Here is an 18,200-nt window from a genome sequence, read left to right on the forward strand (position 1 = left end):
GGAGTTTGTCAACGTGATTTAAGATTTAACATTCTGTGCAATGGATAACTATATAAAGCCAACTTTAAATTAGAAAAATGTCATATTATTTCGAATGAAAAAATAAAAAGATCTTTTACTATTAATAATAATCTGCGATCTTTGAACTAGAAAAAAATTATCAATTTTGTTTAGAAAATGGAAAAAAAAAGTTCAATGCGCATGCCCAGAATATAATGATTCATAAGAAGTATGGAGGTGTAGTTCTCTCTTTTAAATCGACACTAATACGATATTTCGTGTGTATACACACGACATCAAAGTCGGTTGAAATCCGTCATATGTATCTTGGAAAATTGATAGGATATTTCTTGATACAATGAATGAATAGTGAAATAAGAGTACTGCAATAGTACGATAAGTTAAAAGTATAATTAAAAGAGATTTCTTTTAGAAAAACTGTCTGTCTTCATCAGCTGAATAAATATACAGTAATCTATATATGGTGTTCTCTAAACTCGAAATACATCGTTGTAAGTCTCGTTTATTGTTAATAATTAATAAACTTGTAGTTTCTTAACAACGTATATCTTATAAATTCACAGTATATTTACAAGTCATGTTTTCATATGCATGGAAATAACAAATTAACTTTATTTCTTATATTACTTATATATTTATTTATACGAGATGCCATATCATTGTTATATAAAATTATACAGTCATATGATATGTTTCTTATGCATTAAGTTATACTACAAGGTTATAGAGAACACATTACACGATAAAAAATATCTTTACAGGTTATAAGAATATTTCATTCTTATATCAATTAGTTTTACAAATGTGTCCTTTGCAAATATCTTTCTTATATTCTTATCAAGTATCTCTATTATTCATTAAATTTATTTCTAACAGTTTCAATATTTTATATGGACATTTATAAAAGTGGAAGAATTATAAAAATTACTGTATTATATTCATTTGATTCAATGTTCAATACATATAAAAAATGATATATATGACTTTAATCTTATAAGGTTATTTTTATCTTTTAATTTTATTGTTATTGTAGTTTTCAATAACTGTTTAAATACATTTCTTAAATATTAAATAATTTCCACAGTAATAATAAATTCCTACAGTAATTATAATAATTTCTTTCTTTAAATATATTTGAATAATTTTTTTTAAGAAGTCATTTCTTTTAGAATAACAACATAAATTACTATATTATGGATTTGGTTTTCCACAGCTAACAGCATCACAGATGCATTTTTAATTATCTCAAATCAAATTGACATTTGTACATATATACTGTGTGAACATAAAATTATATCATTTAAGATTTATTAGTTCGTCAAAAAAAATTTATTTGTCATTTATTAATATTAATACCACTTTCAGCGGGTGTGATTAATCTTGGAATGAATAGGTGTTAAAATTGGTACAAAACATTAGTATAAGTAATTTAAAAATTTTATGGAAGAATTATGGTTAAAAAACTTATTAAAATCTAATATCTACTCTACCACATTGATTGGATAGATTTCATTGGCTTAACATAAATTATATGCGAGACTAAGTTTTAACAGATCTTGTTGAAAAAATAGGAGCACGATACCGTTGATTTATATTTGTAACAAACTAAATGTTCTGTTATATAGAATATTTATTTACATTGCAATGTACTTATTATGTACTTTGCTTTAAATATTCTCTTAAATATATTTTTTGTTATATTCATTTTAATCTCCTTAGTTTTCTACAACAAAACAAAGACGTGAACATTTATTATTAAACAAAACAAAGTAATATAATTAGTTTGTTTTATTGTTTAAAATAACGCATTACTTACTTTGATAAATTTGGCTCTTTTAAATTTTTTGGTGCCTTCTGTCTTTTAGGACGTCTTAGTGAACTATTTTCAGTATTTATGTTTGTACTCACTATGCTACCTTCAGAATCACTAGAATTTTCAAGAGGTGGAAAATAAAGAATCTTTTTTTTGTTTAAAAATAAAATGAATGTTTCTTAAATAATGAAGTTAAAAATGATTAAAAAAGCAATATTGAATATCGTTTGAATTTAAGAAATAATAATAATAATAATAATAATAATAATAATAATATAACTTATAGATAATCATACATACGATAACGCGCTAGAATTCTGTACAAATGTTTCTTCATAGGAAAGGATCTGTGATTTAACATCAGAGTCATTAAGTTTTTGTAAGACAACTTTAACAGTACTTGGATCTTTGTCATTTGTAGATTTATTCTTCTGTCTTCTGACTTTTTCCTTTCGCGAAGTTATATTTTGAGAATTATTTGCGTCGAGTAACTTGTTTGTATTCTTTAATTTTTTCTGTTGATGTGTATCTAATGATATATCTACCATCGGTATCGTACAATCAATTGTAGTATTTGAAAGCTGAGGCAATTTAACTGTAAGCTGATCAATTAACGAATCGTCTTTAATATCATTATTGGTAGATAGAAGTTCACAATTCTGTGTTAATTTCTGTAATGTAGTCGTTATTTCAGGTTCTGGTTCTTTTGTAACTATGGACTTTACAACGGAATCTTCTAAAACAGGTAGCTGTAAATCATTTATATCAAAAGGTACATTATTATTTCGTCGCATAAACATTAAAGTAAATTCGTCAAGATCATCATCCGTAGTTTCGGTAGAATTTCCACGTTGTCGTGTCACAAATCCTTGATTATTTATTATAACATCATCTTCCATTCCAAGATCATTCTCCTGAGAATTATTTAAAATATTTCGTTTTTCTGAAGTATGAGATTTAAATGTACTTTTTTTAGAGCATAAATTATCAGGTTCTTTATTATCTTCTTGATAATTATCACTATCATTATTATATTGCAATGTATGTAACATGGAAGTTTTTGTAGTACATTGTTGTGCATTGTCACTTTTATTATTATAATTTTTCATTTTATTACTTTCTATATCTGAATTTGTTGAAGGAGAAAGCCTTTGATAACTATTAAATAACCAGCTTGGACCTTCCAATGGATCATCCTTAATAGATACGTAATTATAACTATTTCTACTATTTGTTTGTACATTAAGTTTAGGCTGTTCATTTTTAAGGCTTTTTTTACTACTCCGTATAGATTCATTACTATTTTCTTCTGGAAAGTTTACTGACAATTGCATTTCTGAAATAATGTTGTTATCCTTATCTTCTTTATTAGATATATTGTTTGTTGAATCATTCATTTCTATGTTTTCATTAACAATATTATCTTTAATTGAACCCAGCTATTAAAAATAGAGAGATTTAATTAAAGGAAAAATATCGAGAAGATAGTTGTTTAATATAAAGAGAAAAAAACAAACCCTTCGAATATTAATAGTTTGGCAATTCTGTAATAATTTGGAGACGTCATTCAATTTAACACGAGGACTTCCTAATAAATGAGTATCTTCTATATTATTTGGTTCTGATAATATATTAGATCTTGATCTTGAATGTCCCTCGGATAACTGTCCAGAATATTTACTTTTTCGTTTACTTAATCGTCGTTCATTTCCTTCTAGCAATATCAAATTAAATATTTCGTTTTTAAATTACATTACATGAATCTACGTTGTATCAATATATTACTTTATATAATATTTCATACCACTAGCTCTTGATGAAGTAACATTCAATCTTTCTGGCATTCTACAGATACGACCACCAGTCTGAAATAAGAAATTTTTGTATTAATAACTCGTTTTATATGTACTAAATTAGTATCAAATATTCATTAAGTTTGTTTTTATACGTGCATTTCTTGCTTGAACTGGAATAGAATTAGGGGAATTATCATCATCTACATTTGAATCTTCAGATAATATTACTGGCGTAGATACTTCTTCTATAGTACTCAAGGTCATTGGATTATTAAAATGTTGCATATTTACTCGACTCAAGTTAATAGTGGGCTTTGTTATTGTATGCCCACTTACCATCGGTTTAACTATTCCTCTAGTAGGAGATTTAGACGATAGTCTTCTGCTTTCTCCTTCTTTAAAATCATTGTTTTATAAGCAATAATTAGCATTTTATAAATAATAATCAGCTTATGTAATATAAATTCAATACAAAATTCCCTTACTGGAAAGTGGATTACAAGACATACGTAAGTTCATATTAGAAGGTGTAAATTCTTGGCAGGAAGCAATAGTACTTGTTACAAATTTAGTCATTGTAACTAACATTTTCAGCATTTCTTTAGCATTTTGTAATATTTTTAAAATTGTATTCTGAAAAAAAAATAAATAAATAAAATGTAATTAAAATAAACACATTAAAATATGGTCTTAATTTTTTTATCATAAATATATTACTTATATATTTTACTTACATCACGTTTATTACAAGCTGAGCTCAAGTCTTGAACTTCTGCTAATAAAGCAACATTTTGTGAAAATAGAAGTTGTCCTTTTTGTTTTTGCTTAGAAAGTGCCTTTGCTAATGAACTATTATTACTTCTTAACTTTTCATATGCTATCAAGAAAAAATATTTATATTACGATAATTAAAAATAAAATATATCATTATAATTAAAGTATATGCATATAAATATATACAACATATAAAAATATTTTATTTTATAATTGAAATACTCACAGGACATACAACCTTTAGTCCTCAGATATCTCCCTAAACATTGTGTTCTTTTAATAAGCACAGTGGCTCTTTTGAATCTTCTATGTCTCGTTATTTGTGACATTATTTGTCTGTTTCTCTAAATTTTAATAAAATAAGAAATATAAGTTATTATGAATATATAATTATTTCATTACTTACAATAAGAATGCTATATAAAATTATACGAAATATTTACTTTTACATGCTGGTTAGAATGAAAATTATGTAAAAATTAGAATGATAATACAAAAGATACGATTCTAAGAAATAGTTAATTATACGAATTATTCATTTCATTATTCATTTTAATGAACACACGATTATTTTAACTGCAAAAAAATATTATATAATTGACAACTTTTATAAATTTAACACAAGTTACAGAATGAAGAAATAAGTTAAAATCTAACGGAAATATAAATGTTTGATTACTAGCTAAATTAAGAAAAATATTACAAAAATATTGCACTATGAACATTACACTATGGAAACATTTTTATTATAGTATTACATTTCAAAGAAATTGATTAACAAATCTCTCATTGCATAGTTTTTAACTCTGATACTTCGAAGTACTGCTTCAAAGAAAGCTTAGTAACAGATATAAAAGAAACATTGTCGCCATTAAAAACGTCCTGGAAAATAGGTTATGAGACAGGAAAACGAATATCAGATTATTTTTTAGGATAGCGCTATCTAGTGGTCACATGTAAAAAAACATTTATCAATAAGAAGAATCGCTATTAAAAATTATAAGAAGTTTTAACTCTTATGATAAATTCAAAGGTTCCGTGTCTTTCTTTCTTTCGACTAGGTATAAAATTATTCTTGTTATAACCTAAACACTGAAAAATAACTTAAATATTTGACATACATAATATTTCAAAATATCATTCATTATATCTTTACAAAAAAAAAAAAAAAAAAAAAAAAAAGAAAGAAAGAAAGAGAAAAGAAAACGAAAATATAATCGATCATTCATTTTTATATCCTTTCTTTGAAATATCGAGAAAAAGAAAACAAATAAAATATAATGTAACAATGTAGATAGTAATATTAAATTCTTTCTTTGTATTACAAAATAAAAAAAGAAAGAAATTATTTTATTTCGAATTACTTCGGTCTTCTGTGACCTAGAAAAAAATTCTTTATCGATAACTTTTGTCAAAAGAACTTTTATGATAATTATAGATAAGAATCTGATCGTTTCTCGATCGTTTCACGACCATTGGTTTTTCGCATATCAACTTTCGTGGCTCAATATTGTCAGTCACCTCCTCCTACTCTTATTTAAACTACGAACTGATGTTACTGTATGACTAAGCATCGAAGTTGTTAATGTTTTTGGCCCATGCATATATATACTTGGAATAGAAGCGCGTTTCATATTATAACAAAGAAAAGTTTAGAGTTGGAACGTTTGATACGAAAAACACATCGTTTTGACACTGTATTTTTCGTCCCGAAAACTTTCGATCGTTGCGACATCAATCATTTTCTTTTTCTTGAGTGTTATTTTTATTTTTTATCTTCTTCGCACAATGGAAAATGAAAGGTGAGTTTTATTTACCAATTTCTTATTTTTACAATAATGATTTGAATTTTGGCGCGTTGTTTCATTTATATCTCTTGTTTTCTTTTTCTATTTGCTTTTTTTTTCTATTTTTTTCAAATATATCGATGGAATATCGATTCGATTATCGTAAGATTCTTATGGATTTGTTTATAACAAGAAATATTATTGGGACTTAATGAAACAGTCGATCTTCCATTCCGTTTTCTATTCTTTATCGCTAAACGAAGAAGTAGATAGAAATTGAAATTTGATAATTCAATCAATTAGAGAAAATATTATTGACTAATTAAATATCGTAAAAAAGAATATATATATATATATATATATATATATATATATATATAATTTGATACATTTAAATTCGATTCTAAAAATGATAATCGATATATCGATAAAGAAATATCTGTTATATATGAAATCATGGATTTTTCCACATGTACGATTTCAATACTCATCAAATAAACATCGATAAAATGTCTTCATTTAGGTAGAAAATTCATGTGGATTATGTTATCTATAAAAAAAGAAATAAAATATCTTTTTTTCGCTATATTAATGTATACTAACATTACACGTTGATAAAAAATTAATATTATAAATCGATCGGGTATTAAATTTGAAATAGATTTTCTTTTATCGATTCAAAATATCTCTTTTCTTTTAATTTATTTAACCTCACCCTCGCACTGTTATAATATTTATTTTAAAATTCTCTCATACGTATTCTTTGTTCGTATGTCGGACAAATCGTATCTTGCTTTCTCTCTCTCTCTCTCTCTCTCTCTCTCTCTCTCTCTCTGTTTCGTTACATATGTAAAAGAATACCCTTCACCTAATCTAGTTAAAACCAGTTTTATCTGGTCAGTCTAGAGATTCTTTTCTATGAACTGATTGGTTAAAATAAATATTAATTTCATTTTTTTTTTTTTATAAATATTTTCGAAGCATCGAAATATAACATCTTTTATTTCGTTGTCGCAAAATTTAGTATAGTCATATCAGTTCCGTGGACGGAATCGTTTGGTACAACGTGCTATATCAAGCCAGTGGTTCTCAACTTGAGAGGATAGATAATCTATAACAAAAAGAAAAGAAATATATATATATATTTTTTATGGGTTTATATATATATATGTATATATATTATATATAATATATATTTTTTATAGGTTTAATAATATATTTAACATATGTGTATATATATATTTTTTTAGTTAGGTCTTTACAATTATTTTTTATTTTGTTTTTCTATTCAATGAAAAAGAAATTTTAGGCAAAAAATAAGTTGAAAAGAAAAAAAAAAAAGAAAAGGATTGCAGATAAACAAGATTTTTTGTCTCATTCATTTTTAAATACATACATATTCTATCCAATCTGGTGTATATTTTGCCAAGGTGAAGACACGTTTGGACTAGAGGTTGCAAATCAGACAAGGATGGTGCTTGCACCGTTACTACCACCCTCCCTTCCCCACTATTTTCCTTTACCCCTTCTCTTCGAAACTAACAGTTAACAGCACAGAAGTGGAATGCATTTATAACGAAAAACGACAGTGACTTGAGAGTAAGAAGAAAACGGATGATCTTCGTGCATCGTGCAAGTGCAACGAAGTTAGTAAATATATTGTTAAAAAATGGTGCATAAATAAACATATAAACTTATATATATAGAAATTCAATTAAATGTCAAAACATTAATTATAAATATTCAAGTTGATTTTCTTATTAAATTATAATTCTTTATACTGCATTTATTAAATTTGAAAAATATTTGACAAATTTATAATATTTGCATACATTATATTTGGTGATGGTTTGAGTTTTGAAGAAAGTGAGAAAGAGGAATAAATTTTGTAGGTCACTCAATTTTCTTTCATGTTTTAACATAATTTTTAAAAATAGAATGTTTCGTTTCGTTCATTGTAAAAGTGTACATATTTTTTGCATTTAAATCTTATAGATATGCAAAACTTGTTATCGTATTGCTACTAGTTCTATAATTTTTTATTCTAGCTGGTGAAAAAATTATGAAATAAGAAAAATTGTTAAATAATAAAATTTTGTATTTTTTTATAGTAAGAAAGAAAAAAGATTCAAAAAGAATAATTTATATAACATATCATTCATATATATATATATATGTGTGTGTGTGTGTGTACATACACACAACCCGTTTATTTCCGGAAAAATAGAAAAAAAGAAATATATATATATATATTTCTTTCATTCATTTATTTCATTTTCTTTGATTTAATCGTATACCTAACCGATTTCAATTCAACGAATTCAAAGTAATTTTCTTTAGATCGATCAAAACGAAGTTCGGCAAACTAATTAGAATATAATTGAAAGATTTGAATTATTTGCAATTTTAAAAATGAAAGATAAATGAATATATTTTCAATATACCAGTCGATGATAATGAAAGTGATTTAACAGAAATCATTTGAATTATTAAAACGCATACTTTTTTATACGCTATTCTTAAAATTTAAGAATCTATCTAAAAGAATTATTTTAAAAAAAATAAATATATTTGCTTTTTCTGCGTTAGTCATTGTTTATATACAAATTATTTTTTACATAATTCCAATCCAAATGTCAAAATATGTCGAAACGATTTACGATTAACGATTACGTACAATTTACGATCACAGTAAATCAATCAAAAAAATGTTTTTCAAAAAAAGTTAGTTGAAAACGTATTTTACAGATTGAATTCGATGAGCGAAATGAGTGTTCAAGGGTTCTACACGAGCAAGCCTGATTTATTATCGGTTATGAAAAAGGATATTTTCGAAGGTATTAATGAATTTTGTCATTAAACGATTTTTCATTAATATGTCGGTGTGTTTATATAATATTTTAATGCTAAATATTAATAGATCAATAGATTAGAATATCAGAAGGTGATCGTTACGGTTCGGAGAATGATTTAACGTGAACGTAATTAAGCTAATCACTGTTTCTCGATCGCGTTCATAAGATTTTTATTTTTACATAAATCGTCTCTCTTTACGTGAGTAAATAATAATTCAGTACTCGTTTATTTCGAAAACATATAATAACTAAGTAATAATTGTGTAATACGTAATATTAAAAAATACGTAAGATAGTAGATAGATTCGTGTCTCTCGTTCATTATGACACTAAAGTAATGAATCCTCAAACATAATTAAAGTTGTTCTTTAGGAAAGATAGAAAATCCAAGGATTCAAGATCTGGATCGTTTTGGATTTTATCAAGTGACGATGTATGCAATACTCAGCATACCATTATTATTCTCAGCTGGTTTTGCGTTATTATATGTTTTCACTGCAGGTGAAGTTAAATACAGGTATATTCTTTGAACTAAATATCATTTTTGGAATGTAAAACGTATCAAGAAATTTATCAAAAGTTATCAATTTTTTGAAGTTCAGATGTCTCGTTCCGGAATGTGAAAATTCTTCGAACACTGTATTCGATCCACCATGGATTTTAGATTCTGCTCCGAAGGTAGATGGAACATTGGCGACATGTACACGTTATGTTATAAATGAAAACCCTGGAACGTGTTCGTCTGTTTCCTTTAAAAATATCACACGAAATTGTGATGCATGGTTCTATGATCCCAACGAACGTACTATACTTAACGAGGTAAAATTTTCTAGCGTCATAAGCATTACATTTTATTATATCTATCTATTTATATTTTTAATAGTGGAACTTTACTTGTGATAATAATCGATGGAAGCTGACTTTGGTCGGTACGATTAACAACGTCGGACAATTAGTTGGCCTGACCTTTGCTGGATATATTTCTGATAAGTTAAGATCAAACGATTGATTTATCGATTTAGCGAAAGTTGAATAAATTATAATAAAGTTATATTTGTTTTAGATACGGAAGACGAACGATATTAACCGGCGCAACTTTTATCAGTGGAATTAGCGGTTTGATTCATTCATTTTCTGTTAATTATTGGATGTTCGTTGCATTCGAATTTATGGATGCTGTTGCAGGAGCTGGAATTTATAGCGCTGGTTTTATCTTAGGTAATGTTCATGAAGAATAATTAAATCTTCACGGTTTAATCGAGAAACTAAAGAAATATTTTATATGTTCCATTTCTAGGAATGGAGTTAACTGGAGCTAAAAATAGAGTCTTAGGGAACACTATAACAAATTGCATGTTTGCTTTCGGTGAAATCATTTTAGGTTTAATTGCTATGTGGTTAAGATCTTGGCGAACGCTTTTACGTGTTATTTATGGTCCAGCTTTGTTAGCTATATTCCTTCCTTATACTATACCAGAATCTGTCAGGTAATAGTTGTCAGTGAGTATTTATCTATATTGTTAACTTGTTATCTATATCGTTGTACAATTTACTTATTAACACGATCTTCGTTTATGTCATTAATCTTCATTAATTGGAAATTATTGAACTTATATACATAGTTGTCATGTTATTTTATTTTTAATATCATGCCATTTTCAAGATGGTTAATGGCGAATGGTAAAAGTGAAGAAGTTGAACGAGTATATCGTAAAATGGCAGAAATGAATGGCTTAGAGATTTCAGATGAAACTATTCGAATATTCAAAGAATTAAATGTCATCGAACCCGCGAATGTATGTAACATTAATATTTTTTCTAATTCGTTAAGATTTATCAACGATACAGTTAATACTAATTAATTATTCTTGTTAATTTCAGAAAGAATCATTAGATCAGAAGACAAACGAAAAGAGACCAATCGAACAAGTTCTTCACAGTTCCATCATCATGATTCGTTTATTCATTTGCTCCTTTTGTTGGTTAACAAATACTTTTATTTATTATGGTCTATCTTTAAATTCGGTAGCATTTGCAGGTGATAAATACGTGAATTTTATACTAGTTGCCGTTGTTGAAATACCAGCACATTTTCTTACCTGGCTGTTAACCGATTATATTGGTCGTAAAGCGACGCTTTCCGGATCATTTATTTTCAGTGGACTTTTTTGTCTTGCTATTCAGTTCATACCATCAGGTATAAAATTAAAATAGAATAATTAATAGATATTTATTATTAATTAATATACGTTCTCGATGTTCCAAATGAAATCGATCGTACTACAGAAGGCTGGTTATATGCTCCTTTAATTTTATACATGGCTGGAAAATGGTGCATCACTATGTCTTTTTCAACGGTCTATCTGTACACAGCAGAAATGTTTCCAACAAATTTGCGACATTCATTGCTTGGGATTTGTAGTATGACAGGTCGGATAGGTTCCATATTAGCACCTCAAACTCCACTCTTGGTAAGTTAAATCGTGTTCGATTGATTCAAACAATATTATAAAAAGAAAGTCTTTTATTTACATAGATGCAAATTTTACCTGAATTACCATTGGTTATCTTTGGATGCATGGCTATTTTGGCAGGCATTTTCTCTCTTATTTTCCCTGAAACTTTGGGAACAAAACTTCCAGATACCGTATGGGAAGCAGAAAATATTGGTAAAATGAAACTTCATACTCGTTCGCAGGAACTACCATCCTAAAATAAAAAATATAAATTATGTTACGAGAGAGAGAGAGAGAGAGAGAGAGTGAGTGAGAGAGAGAATCATATCTTTGAACATAAGTGAATTTATGTTTTATATTTATGTAGTTGTATAATATAGTTATAAAATTAGATTCAGAATTGATATTCTGATTTAGTTGCCATTTTGAAAAAATAATTATTGTTACCTCTGTATTTAAGAATTATACACTGCCTTATAAAACATAATAAAGTAATTAATATATAAAAATTAATATACAATAAAAAATATCATGTGAATAAAAAATGTTATCAATAAATATTACAATTTTTATACATTATATTCAGTTATAATAAATCAATTTACTCTCGATACAACAATCATAATGTTATTCGCACGTAATAAATACATAATATTTTCATAAATGTATAATACAATGTACAGATTTATTTAAATACTTCTTCGCTTTCATTTATTATCGACATTTCGAAAAAAGAATTCTGTATTATCGACGTATGATAAAAAAATACACTACATTGATTCGGTCTTTAAAGTCAATGTAAGTCGGTATCCTAAAAATTTGCAGTGAAACTGTACGATTGACGTAGAGTATAGCGTATCTGTACTTTATAATCTGTTTGATATTTATTGTGAGAAAAATTTATTCATTAATAGCAACGTTTTAATTGCTGTGATCCATTGCAATGTCGCAATTTTCAAGCAAAAGACTATGTTCACAAATTACTATTCCATTTAGATTATTTATAAGACATTCTATGACACTTCGTACAACAGAAAGAAAACATGAAACGATTTATGCTCTCTCATCTGGTTATTTATTTTTTTAATATAATGCCAATTAAATTAAATTATTCTCCCTTATTTCTCGCATAAAATATTAATGATCATAGTAAAAAAAAGATAAAAAAAAGATCAATATTTTTTTCTTGATTGGATTTAGAACATATTGCTGTAGTGATATAATAAATATAATTTAATGATCCAATAAAAATGAAATATTATTTCTAAGGTCATGGAAAATGTGGAGTAGCTGTTGTCAGAATATCTGGTGTAAATGCAAGAGATGCTTTAAATAAAATGACCACAATATCAAATATAGAACCTAGGAAAGCTTTATTAAAAAAAATTTTAGATCCTGAAACAAAAGAAGTAATAGATAAAGGTTTATGTTTATGGTTTCCTGGTGAGTTTAATCTTTTTTATGTCTACTTTTATAAATAATATTTGAACAATATTTAATATTAAATATCTTTCAAAGAATATCCCTCTTCATATTTCAGGACCAAAATCATTCACAGGTGAAGATTGTGTTGAATTCCATGTTCATGGAGGATCGGCAATATTAGCTTCATTGATGACTGCACTTTCTAAATTACATTTTTATCAAGCTTTACCAGGAGAATTTACTAGAAGAGCGTTTTACAATAATAAATTAGATCTTGTGGAAATAGAAGGTTTAGCAGATTTAATAGAAGCAGAGACTGAACAACAAAGAAAACAAGCATTATTACAAGCCAATGGACATTTAAGTAAACTTTATAAAGATTGGCGAAAAAAACTTATTAATATTATTTCTAATTTAGAAGCTTACATAGATTTTAATGAAGAAGATAATATAGAAGACAATGTCTTGGAGATTTGTAATAGTTCTATTAAAAGTCTTATCAAAGAGATAGAACAACATCTTTCAGATAATAGAAAAGGTGAAATTTTACGTAATGGAATAAAAACTGTAATTATTGGAAAACCAAATGTAGGCAAAAGTACAATATTGAATTATCTAGTTCAAAGAAATGCTGCTATTGTATCTCCTACTGCAGGAACTACAAGGGATATTATCGAATTAAGAATAAACATTTCTGGTTATCCAGTTATTTTAGCAGATACTGCAGGATTTACAAAAAGTCCTAAAGATCCAGTTGAGAGTGAAGGTATTCTTAGGGCAAAAGCATATGCAAAAAATGTGGATCTTATAATTTTAGTAATGGATGCATGTGAATATCTACAGAGTGGAATGACATACTCAGATTATATGAAGGAATATGTTAATAATATGAATTTAAATGAAATATTAACAGATGAATATAGAAAGAGATGCATCATAATTGCAAATAAAATTGATCTTTTGAATGAAAAAGATAAGGAAATTATAAAAAAAGAAAACGTAGTTGCAACTTCCTTTATAACAGAAGAAGGTCTGTTAGACATAACAAAGACTATGATAAATTATTGTAAAGAGTTGTAAGTATTTATAACAAGAAAATTTGTAATTCTTACCCATTGAAATACAGCTTGGTATCATTCGTTATATGAATGAAAATAATTTTGACCAATAGAATGCCCATGCTTATAACAATTACAATGGGAAAGAGTTAATATAATTTATAACATTAAAAATACTGTAACATAAATAAAAACAACAATATTATTACATTTACTTTTACAGATGTCATAATACATTCAATGAAGATCCAGTAATTAGTCAAAATAGATATAGAAATCATTTATCTAGATGTCTAAAAAATCTTCAAAATTATATCAAAATTATTTCTATTAAAAATTATGATATGGTAATAGCTGTAGAAGAAATACGGATTGCAATGAGAGAACTTGGAATGATTACTGGTCATGTTTATAATGACGAGATATTAAACAACATTTTTAAAAATTTTTGTATTGGTAAATAAAAAATGAATATTGTCTTATATTTCTTATTATCATTTCATTTTAAATAATATTATATATGTGCGCGTGTGTGTGTATATATATATATATACACAAGAAAATAATTATCTTACAAAGTAAATTACATATATGAAATTATTTGAATTTTTGCGCTGTCGGTAATGTTTAACTGCAGTTCTGCAAGATATATACACTTTGCATATATATAGCTTTCATCAAACAGGGATTTCTGTCATATTTGGTGGCACCTCTGTTAAATTATGAGGTTAATCTTTGTTGCAAATTATTGGAATGCATTAGATAAAATTAAACATTTGAAGAAAATATATGTTGAATAAATTATGTACAATAATCATTTTATATTTTATACAAATTATTATCAACGAACTTCATTAATCCTTTCAATTGAAGTTTAAAATTATATTACAATTATACATATTATTCGTTTGAATTTAATACAAGCGAAAGTTCTACTATGATTCTTTATCTTTTTCTTGAATTTTTTAATTTTTTGAATCATTAATCATATATTATTTAGAAATAAAAATTAATACATATTTTTAATTATAAAGTTTTCAATACATTAAACTATAGCTGTTATGAATTTTTTTTTTCGAAGGGCATAATAGTATAAAAAATGTTTTCAGATATAGAAAGAATAAAAAGAAATTTGTTGATGTGGTAAAATTTTACTCTAATAAAATAATTAATTAAATTATACATATCTCTTTTGAACACAAATTTTACTTAATCAATGTAATAAGTACTACATAAAGAAGAAATATTTATGCTTCAATTGTCTTCATTCTGAAATGTAATTTTACCTTTATAATTGTAAATACATTATTGATCTCACTTGGGTTGTATTAATGTTACTGTAATTTTGGCATAACTGCTTTTAAATGCGTACAATTATATACATTATTTTAATGTATATAATTGTTACATTGTCTCATAAGAACTGATATACACAGATATACAGAAATCTTAGAAAAAACTTTATATTACAATTGTGTTGGGTATTGTGTCTTTGTGTGCTTCATAAGAACACGTCATATTTAATCGTATCTTACACATATGTTATCTGCGATCGATACGACTACCATTCCTATAGCCACCACGGCCTCGTGAATTACTTTTGGTGGTAGCTGTAGTTTTTGGTGAAGATTCATTGTTAGAATATCTTGCAGATCCACCAGGTAAACCTGATCCTCCACTATTATTGCCTCCATTATTTCCACCACCCCCATTACCAATACTTCCACTCTTTGTAGTTGCTGAACTTCCGGTTGTACCAGTTGTAGGTACTGCTGCATTACTTTGTACAGCCTATAAAGTGGTTATTACTTTGATATTTTGTTAATAATAATATGAATTAACTGACATTATAAACTGCATTTACTTAATGTCTTTTCTTATTTATAAAATATGAAGTTTCTTTTTAGGTAAAATAATTCTTCTCTATCTTCTTTAACTCAAATTAGTGCTATGCTCATAATTTTGATAAAATATTTAGTACTGTCATCTAGATCTACAAAATGTTCATATTACTGTTACCTGTATATATTTATCTAATTATGAAACGATTGAAGATCATTTAATCAAAGGAATATTGATATACTGAAATAAATACCATTATTAAAAGACTTCATTGATTCTCAAAAGCTAATAGAGATGAACTTGCGTAAAGAAACGTAATTTGAAGGATATAAATCTTTAAAAAAAGCAAACTTAAAACCACTTACCAAAGGCTGACGTCCAGGTTGACCAGTGATGATACTAGCATTCCCATTATTTGTTATGGTACTGTTAACATTATTACCAGGTGGTCCTGACCCACTTTGATTAATCAATTGTTGAGCCAAGGCAGGATTTGGCTCGCTCATATTCAATTGCTCATTTATGACCATACAAAATTCTCCAATCTTTTGAATATCTCCGTTTTTTCCAGAATACAATGTCAAACATTGTCTCCAGATAGAGGCATATCCTTTGGTTAATCTAACGATGTCGCCAGGAACTAATAGCTGTCCAGGTTCATCCCAAATGGAGACATTCATACAAGCTGTACTGTCCGCAACTTTGAACGTTCGAACTTCGCGGTTTTCTTTGGTGATAGTAGGATGACCAACCTCCAATATGATAAACACTACATTAATATTTTTCTGGCCAGGCCTTATGTCTTTTATTAGCACGTATTCCATCGTTCCGTCAGGCGTAAATACGACACACGTCGTCCCTCCTTACGCGGCGTCCACTAGCGTGAATAAATTCGAACGTACGTTAGAAGTTTTGTCACCGTATTATTGCAAATTTTATAGCTTCCCAACCCTCTCTAATAGAGCGACGTTTTTCGCATGAATTTACGTCGCTGAATATAGCTCCGTACTTATGATAGCGCGATCTCGAAATGATGACTCTCGAATACGTCGAGCGTATGAAATGTTCATAAAGATTAATACGCTTGTTACGTTGCTGATACTTTATGAAGCAAGTGTCGGCCATATTATTGTAGTACAATTTACGGACACTAGTTTCGCTAGTACGTGAGGAATCAAATTTATCAGAGGAGCATTTAAAACCAACAATTTATATGGCCCAAAACGTCATCTCATGTTGTACTTTGAAAGTTTCTGATACATTTTTGTCGGTCATATAACATTCTTCTATTATCGGACAGAAAAATTATATCGATAAAATAGAACAGAATCGTTATGATATAATATTAAAGTTGTATTTACAATTTTAATGAAATTTTCTCGTTAATTATATCTCCTCATTTTTTTATGAATATAATAATATTTCTCAACTGTAATAAGAAATAATCCTTAAAACGTTAATACCGTTATAAGCTAGATGTACAAATAAGTTTTGTATTAATCAACATACAATATTTATTAAGCACACGTAATCTAGATATAATTCAAATGATATAAAAATAAAAATTTTGACTTTCTATGTGTATTTTCTAAAATGTCGGTATTGACGCTGTAACGTAGCGACCTCTTGAAAATTCGAGTAATCTAAAAGTTAAAAAGGAAAATTTTAACGTTAGGTCGTAATATGCTAGTAGTAAAGGTCAATAATCAACGATGCAGAATACATTTTATATACGACAAAACTAGTCTTAGTCTATTGTTGGAATATTTAATTATTCTACGATAAAAAATACGATTGTGATATCTAACAAAACAGAATCTTGACTGAAGGAATTTTTTGCTTTAGAAATATTCAAGCTACCGAGCAAAAAAGTCATGGAACAAAAAAAAAAGAAAACATAAAAAGCCTCAAGATTTTTGACAATAATTCTAATTTGTTAAGAAAAGAAAATAAAAATAAAAATGAAAAAGTGGAAGTATATAGAAAACGTCAAAGCGTCATCATATAATGGCGTTCTGACGTAACACGGCGTTACGTCAATCTTTGGTTACAGTACACAAGAGGGATGGTGTACGCGTGGGTGCGCTAGTTTTGAGGTAAGAGAGAGAGAGAGAGAGAGAGAGAGTGGGAGTAAGAAAGTAAAGTTCAGCGGGGGTGTAACGTCAATAAAAGAATCCTTTTTCAGATTGGTGGGGGATTATACCGAAATAAGCGGAAGGGGTAAATTTGTTAAAGGAATTTTAAATGTTGCCCTCAGGACAAATGAAAATGATGAGAATGTTAAAGAAGAATGAACAGGATATTTTGAATAATTGTTATGAAATTTATCATCTTTTTTTGTAAAGGAAGAATATCTTTCGTAGAATATTTCTG

The 18,200-nt window shown here is 27.2% G+C and overlaps 4 protein-coding genes across 7 annotated transcripts; 2 read left to right on the forward strand and 2 right to left on the reverse strand.

The window, feature by feature from the left end:
- Positions 1 to 1,331: 1,331 nt before the first annotated feature.
- LOC122633437 (GATA zinc finger domain-containing protein 8-like) lies at positions 1,332 to 5,311 on the reverse strand. Its single transcript, XM_043821309.1, has 10 exons — positions 5,163 to 5,311; positions 4,631 to 4,748; positions 4,365 to 4,507; positions 4,116 to 4,263; positions 3,787 to 4,025; positions 3,639 to 3,699; positions 3,352 to 3,548; positions 2,135 to 3,273; positions 1,838 to 1,948; positions 1,332 to 1,744 (listed from the first exon to the last, which is right to left on the reverse strand). The coding sequence occupies exons 2-10, from the start codon at positions 4,731 to 4,733 to the stop codon at positions 1,723 to 1,725; spliced, it is 2,163 nt and encodes a 720-aa protein (XP_043677244.1). The 5' UTR covers positions 4,734 to 4,748; positions 5,163 to 5,311; the 3' UTR covers positions 1,332 to 1,722.
- Positions 5,312 to 6,134: 823 nt separating this feature from the next.
- LOC122633428 (solute carrier family 22 member 5-like) lies at positions 6,135 to 12,040 on the forward strand. Of its 4 annotated transcripts, XM_043821294.1 has the most exons (12): positions 6,135 to 6,206; positions 7,622 to 7,837; positions 8,940 to 9,028; positions 9,419 to 9,563; positions 9,649 to 9,865; positions 9,930 to 10,036; positions 10,110 to 10,264; positions 10,344 to 10,533; positions 10,710 to 10,842; positions 10,928 to 11,243; positions 11,333 to 11,517; positions 11,583 to 12,040. In XM_043821294.1, the coding sequence occupies exons 2-12, from the start codon at positions 7,806 to 7,808 to the stop codon at positions 11,757 to 11,759; spliced, it is 1,746 nt and encodes a 581-aa protein (XP_043677229.1). In that variant the 5' UTR covers positions 6,135 to 6,206; positions 7,622 to 7,805; the 3' UTR covers positions 11,760 to 12,040. The 4 variants fall into 4 exon arrangements, with proteins under 4 accessions (XP_043677229.1, XP_043677230.1, XP_043677228.1 ...); XM_043821295.1 differs by lacking the exon at positions 7,622 to 7,837 and having other exon boundaries at positions 6,178 to 6,206; XM_043821293.1 differs by lacking the exon at positions 6,135 to 6,206 and having other exon boundaries at positions 7,535 to 7,837.
- A 366-nt stretch (positions 12,041 to 12,406) lies between these two features.
- On the forward strand, positions 12,407 to 14,469 carry LOC122633429 (tRNA modification GTPase MnmE). The gene is made up of 4 exons (XM_043821298.1): positions 12,407 to 12,572; positions 12,772 to 12,945; positions 13,043 to 14,003; positions 14,209 to 14,469. Exons 1-4 carry the CDS (start codon positions 12,446 to 12,448, stop codon positions 14,447 to 14,449), a joined length of 1,503 nt encoding a protein of 500 aa, XP_043677233.1. The 5' UTR covers positions 12,407 to 12,445; the 3' UTR covers positions 14,450 to 14,469.
- A 774-nt stretch (positions 14,470 to 15,243) lies between these two features.
- On the reverse strand, positions 15,244 to 16,937 carry LOC122633434 (SOSS complex subunit B homolog). The gene is made up of 2 exons (XM_043821303.1): positions 16,193 to 16,937; positions 15,244 to 15,776 (listed from the first exon to the last, which is right to left on the reverse strand). The coding sequence occupies exons 1-2, from the start codon at positions 16,649 to 16,651 to the stop codon at positions 15,528 to 15,530; spliced, it is 708 nt and encodes a 235-aa protein (XP_043677238.1). The 5' UTR covers positions 16,652 to 16,937; the 3' UTR covers positions 15,244 to 15,527.
- Positions 16,938 to 18,200: the final 1,263 nt, after the last annotated feature.

Source organism: Vespula pensylvanica, chromosome 12, assembly GCF_014466175.1.
Source record: "Vespula pensylvanica isolate Volc-1 chromosome 12, ASM1446617v1, whole genome shotgun sequence".
Taxonomy (NCBI): Eukaryota; Metazoa; Arthropoda; class Insecta; order Hymenoptera; family Vespidae; genus Vespula; species Vespula pensylvanica.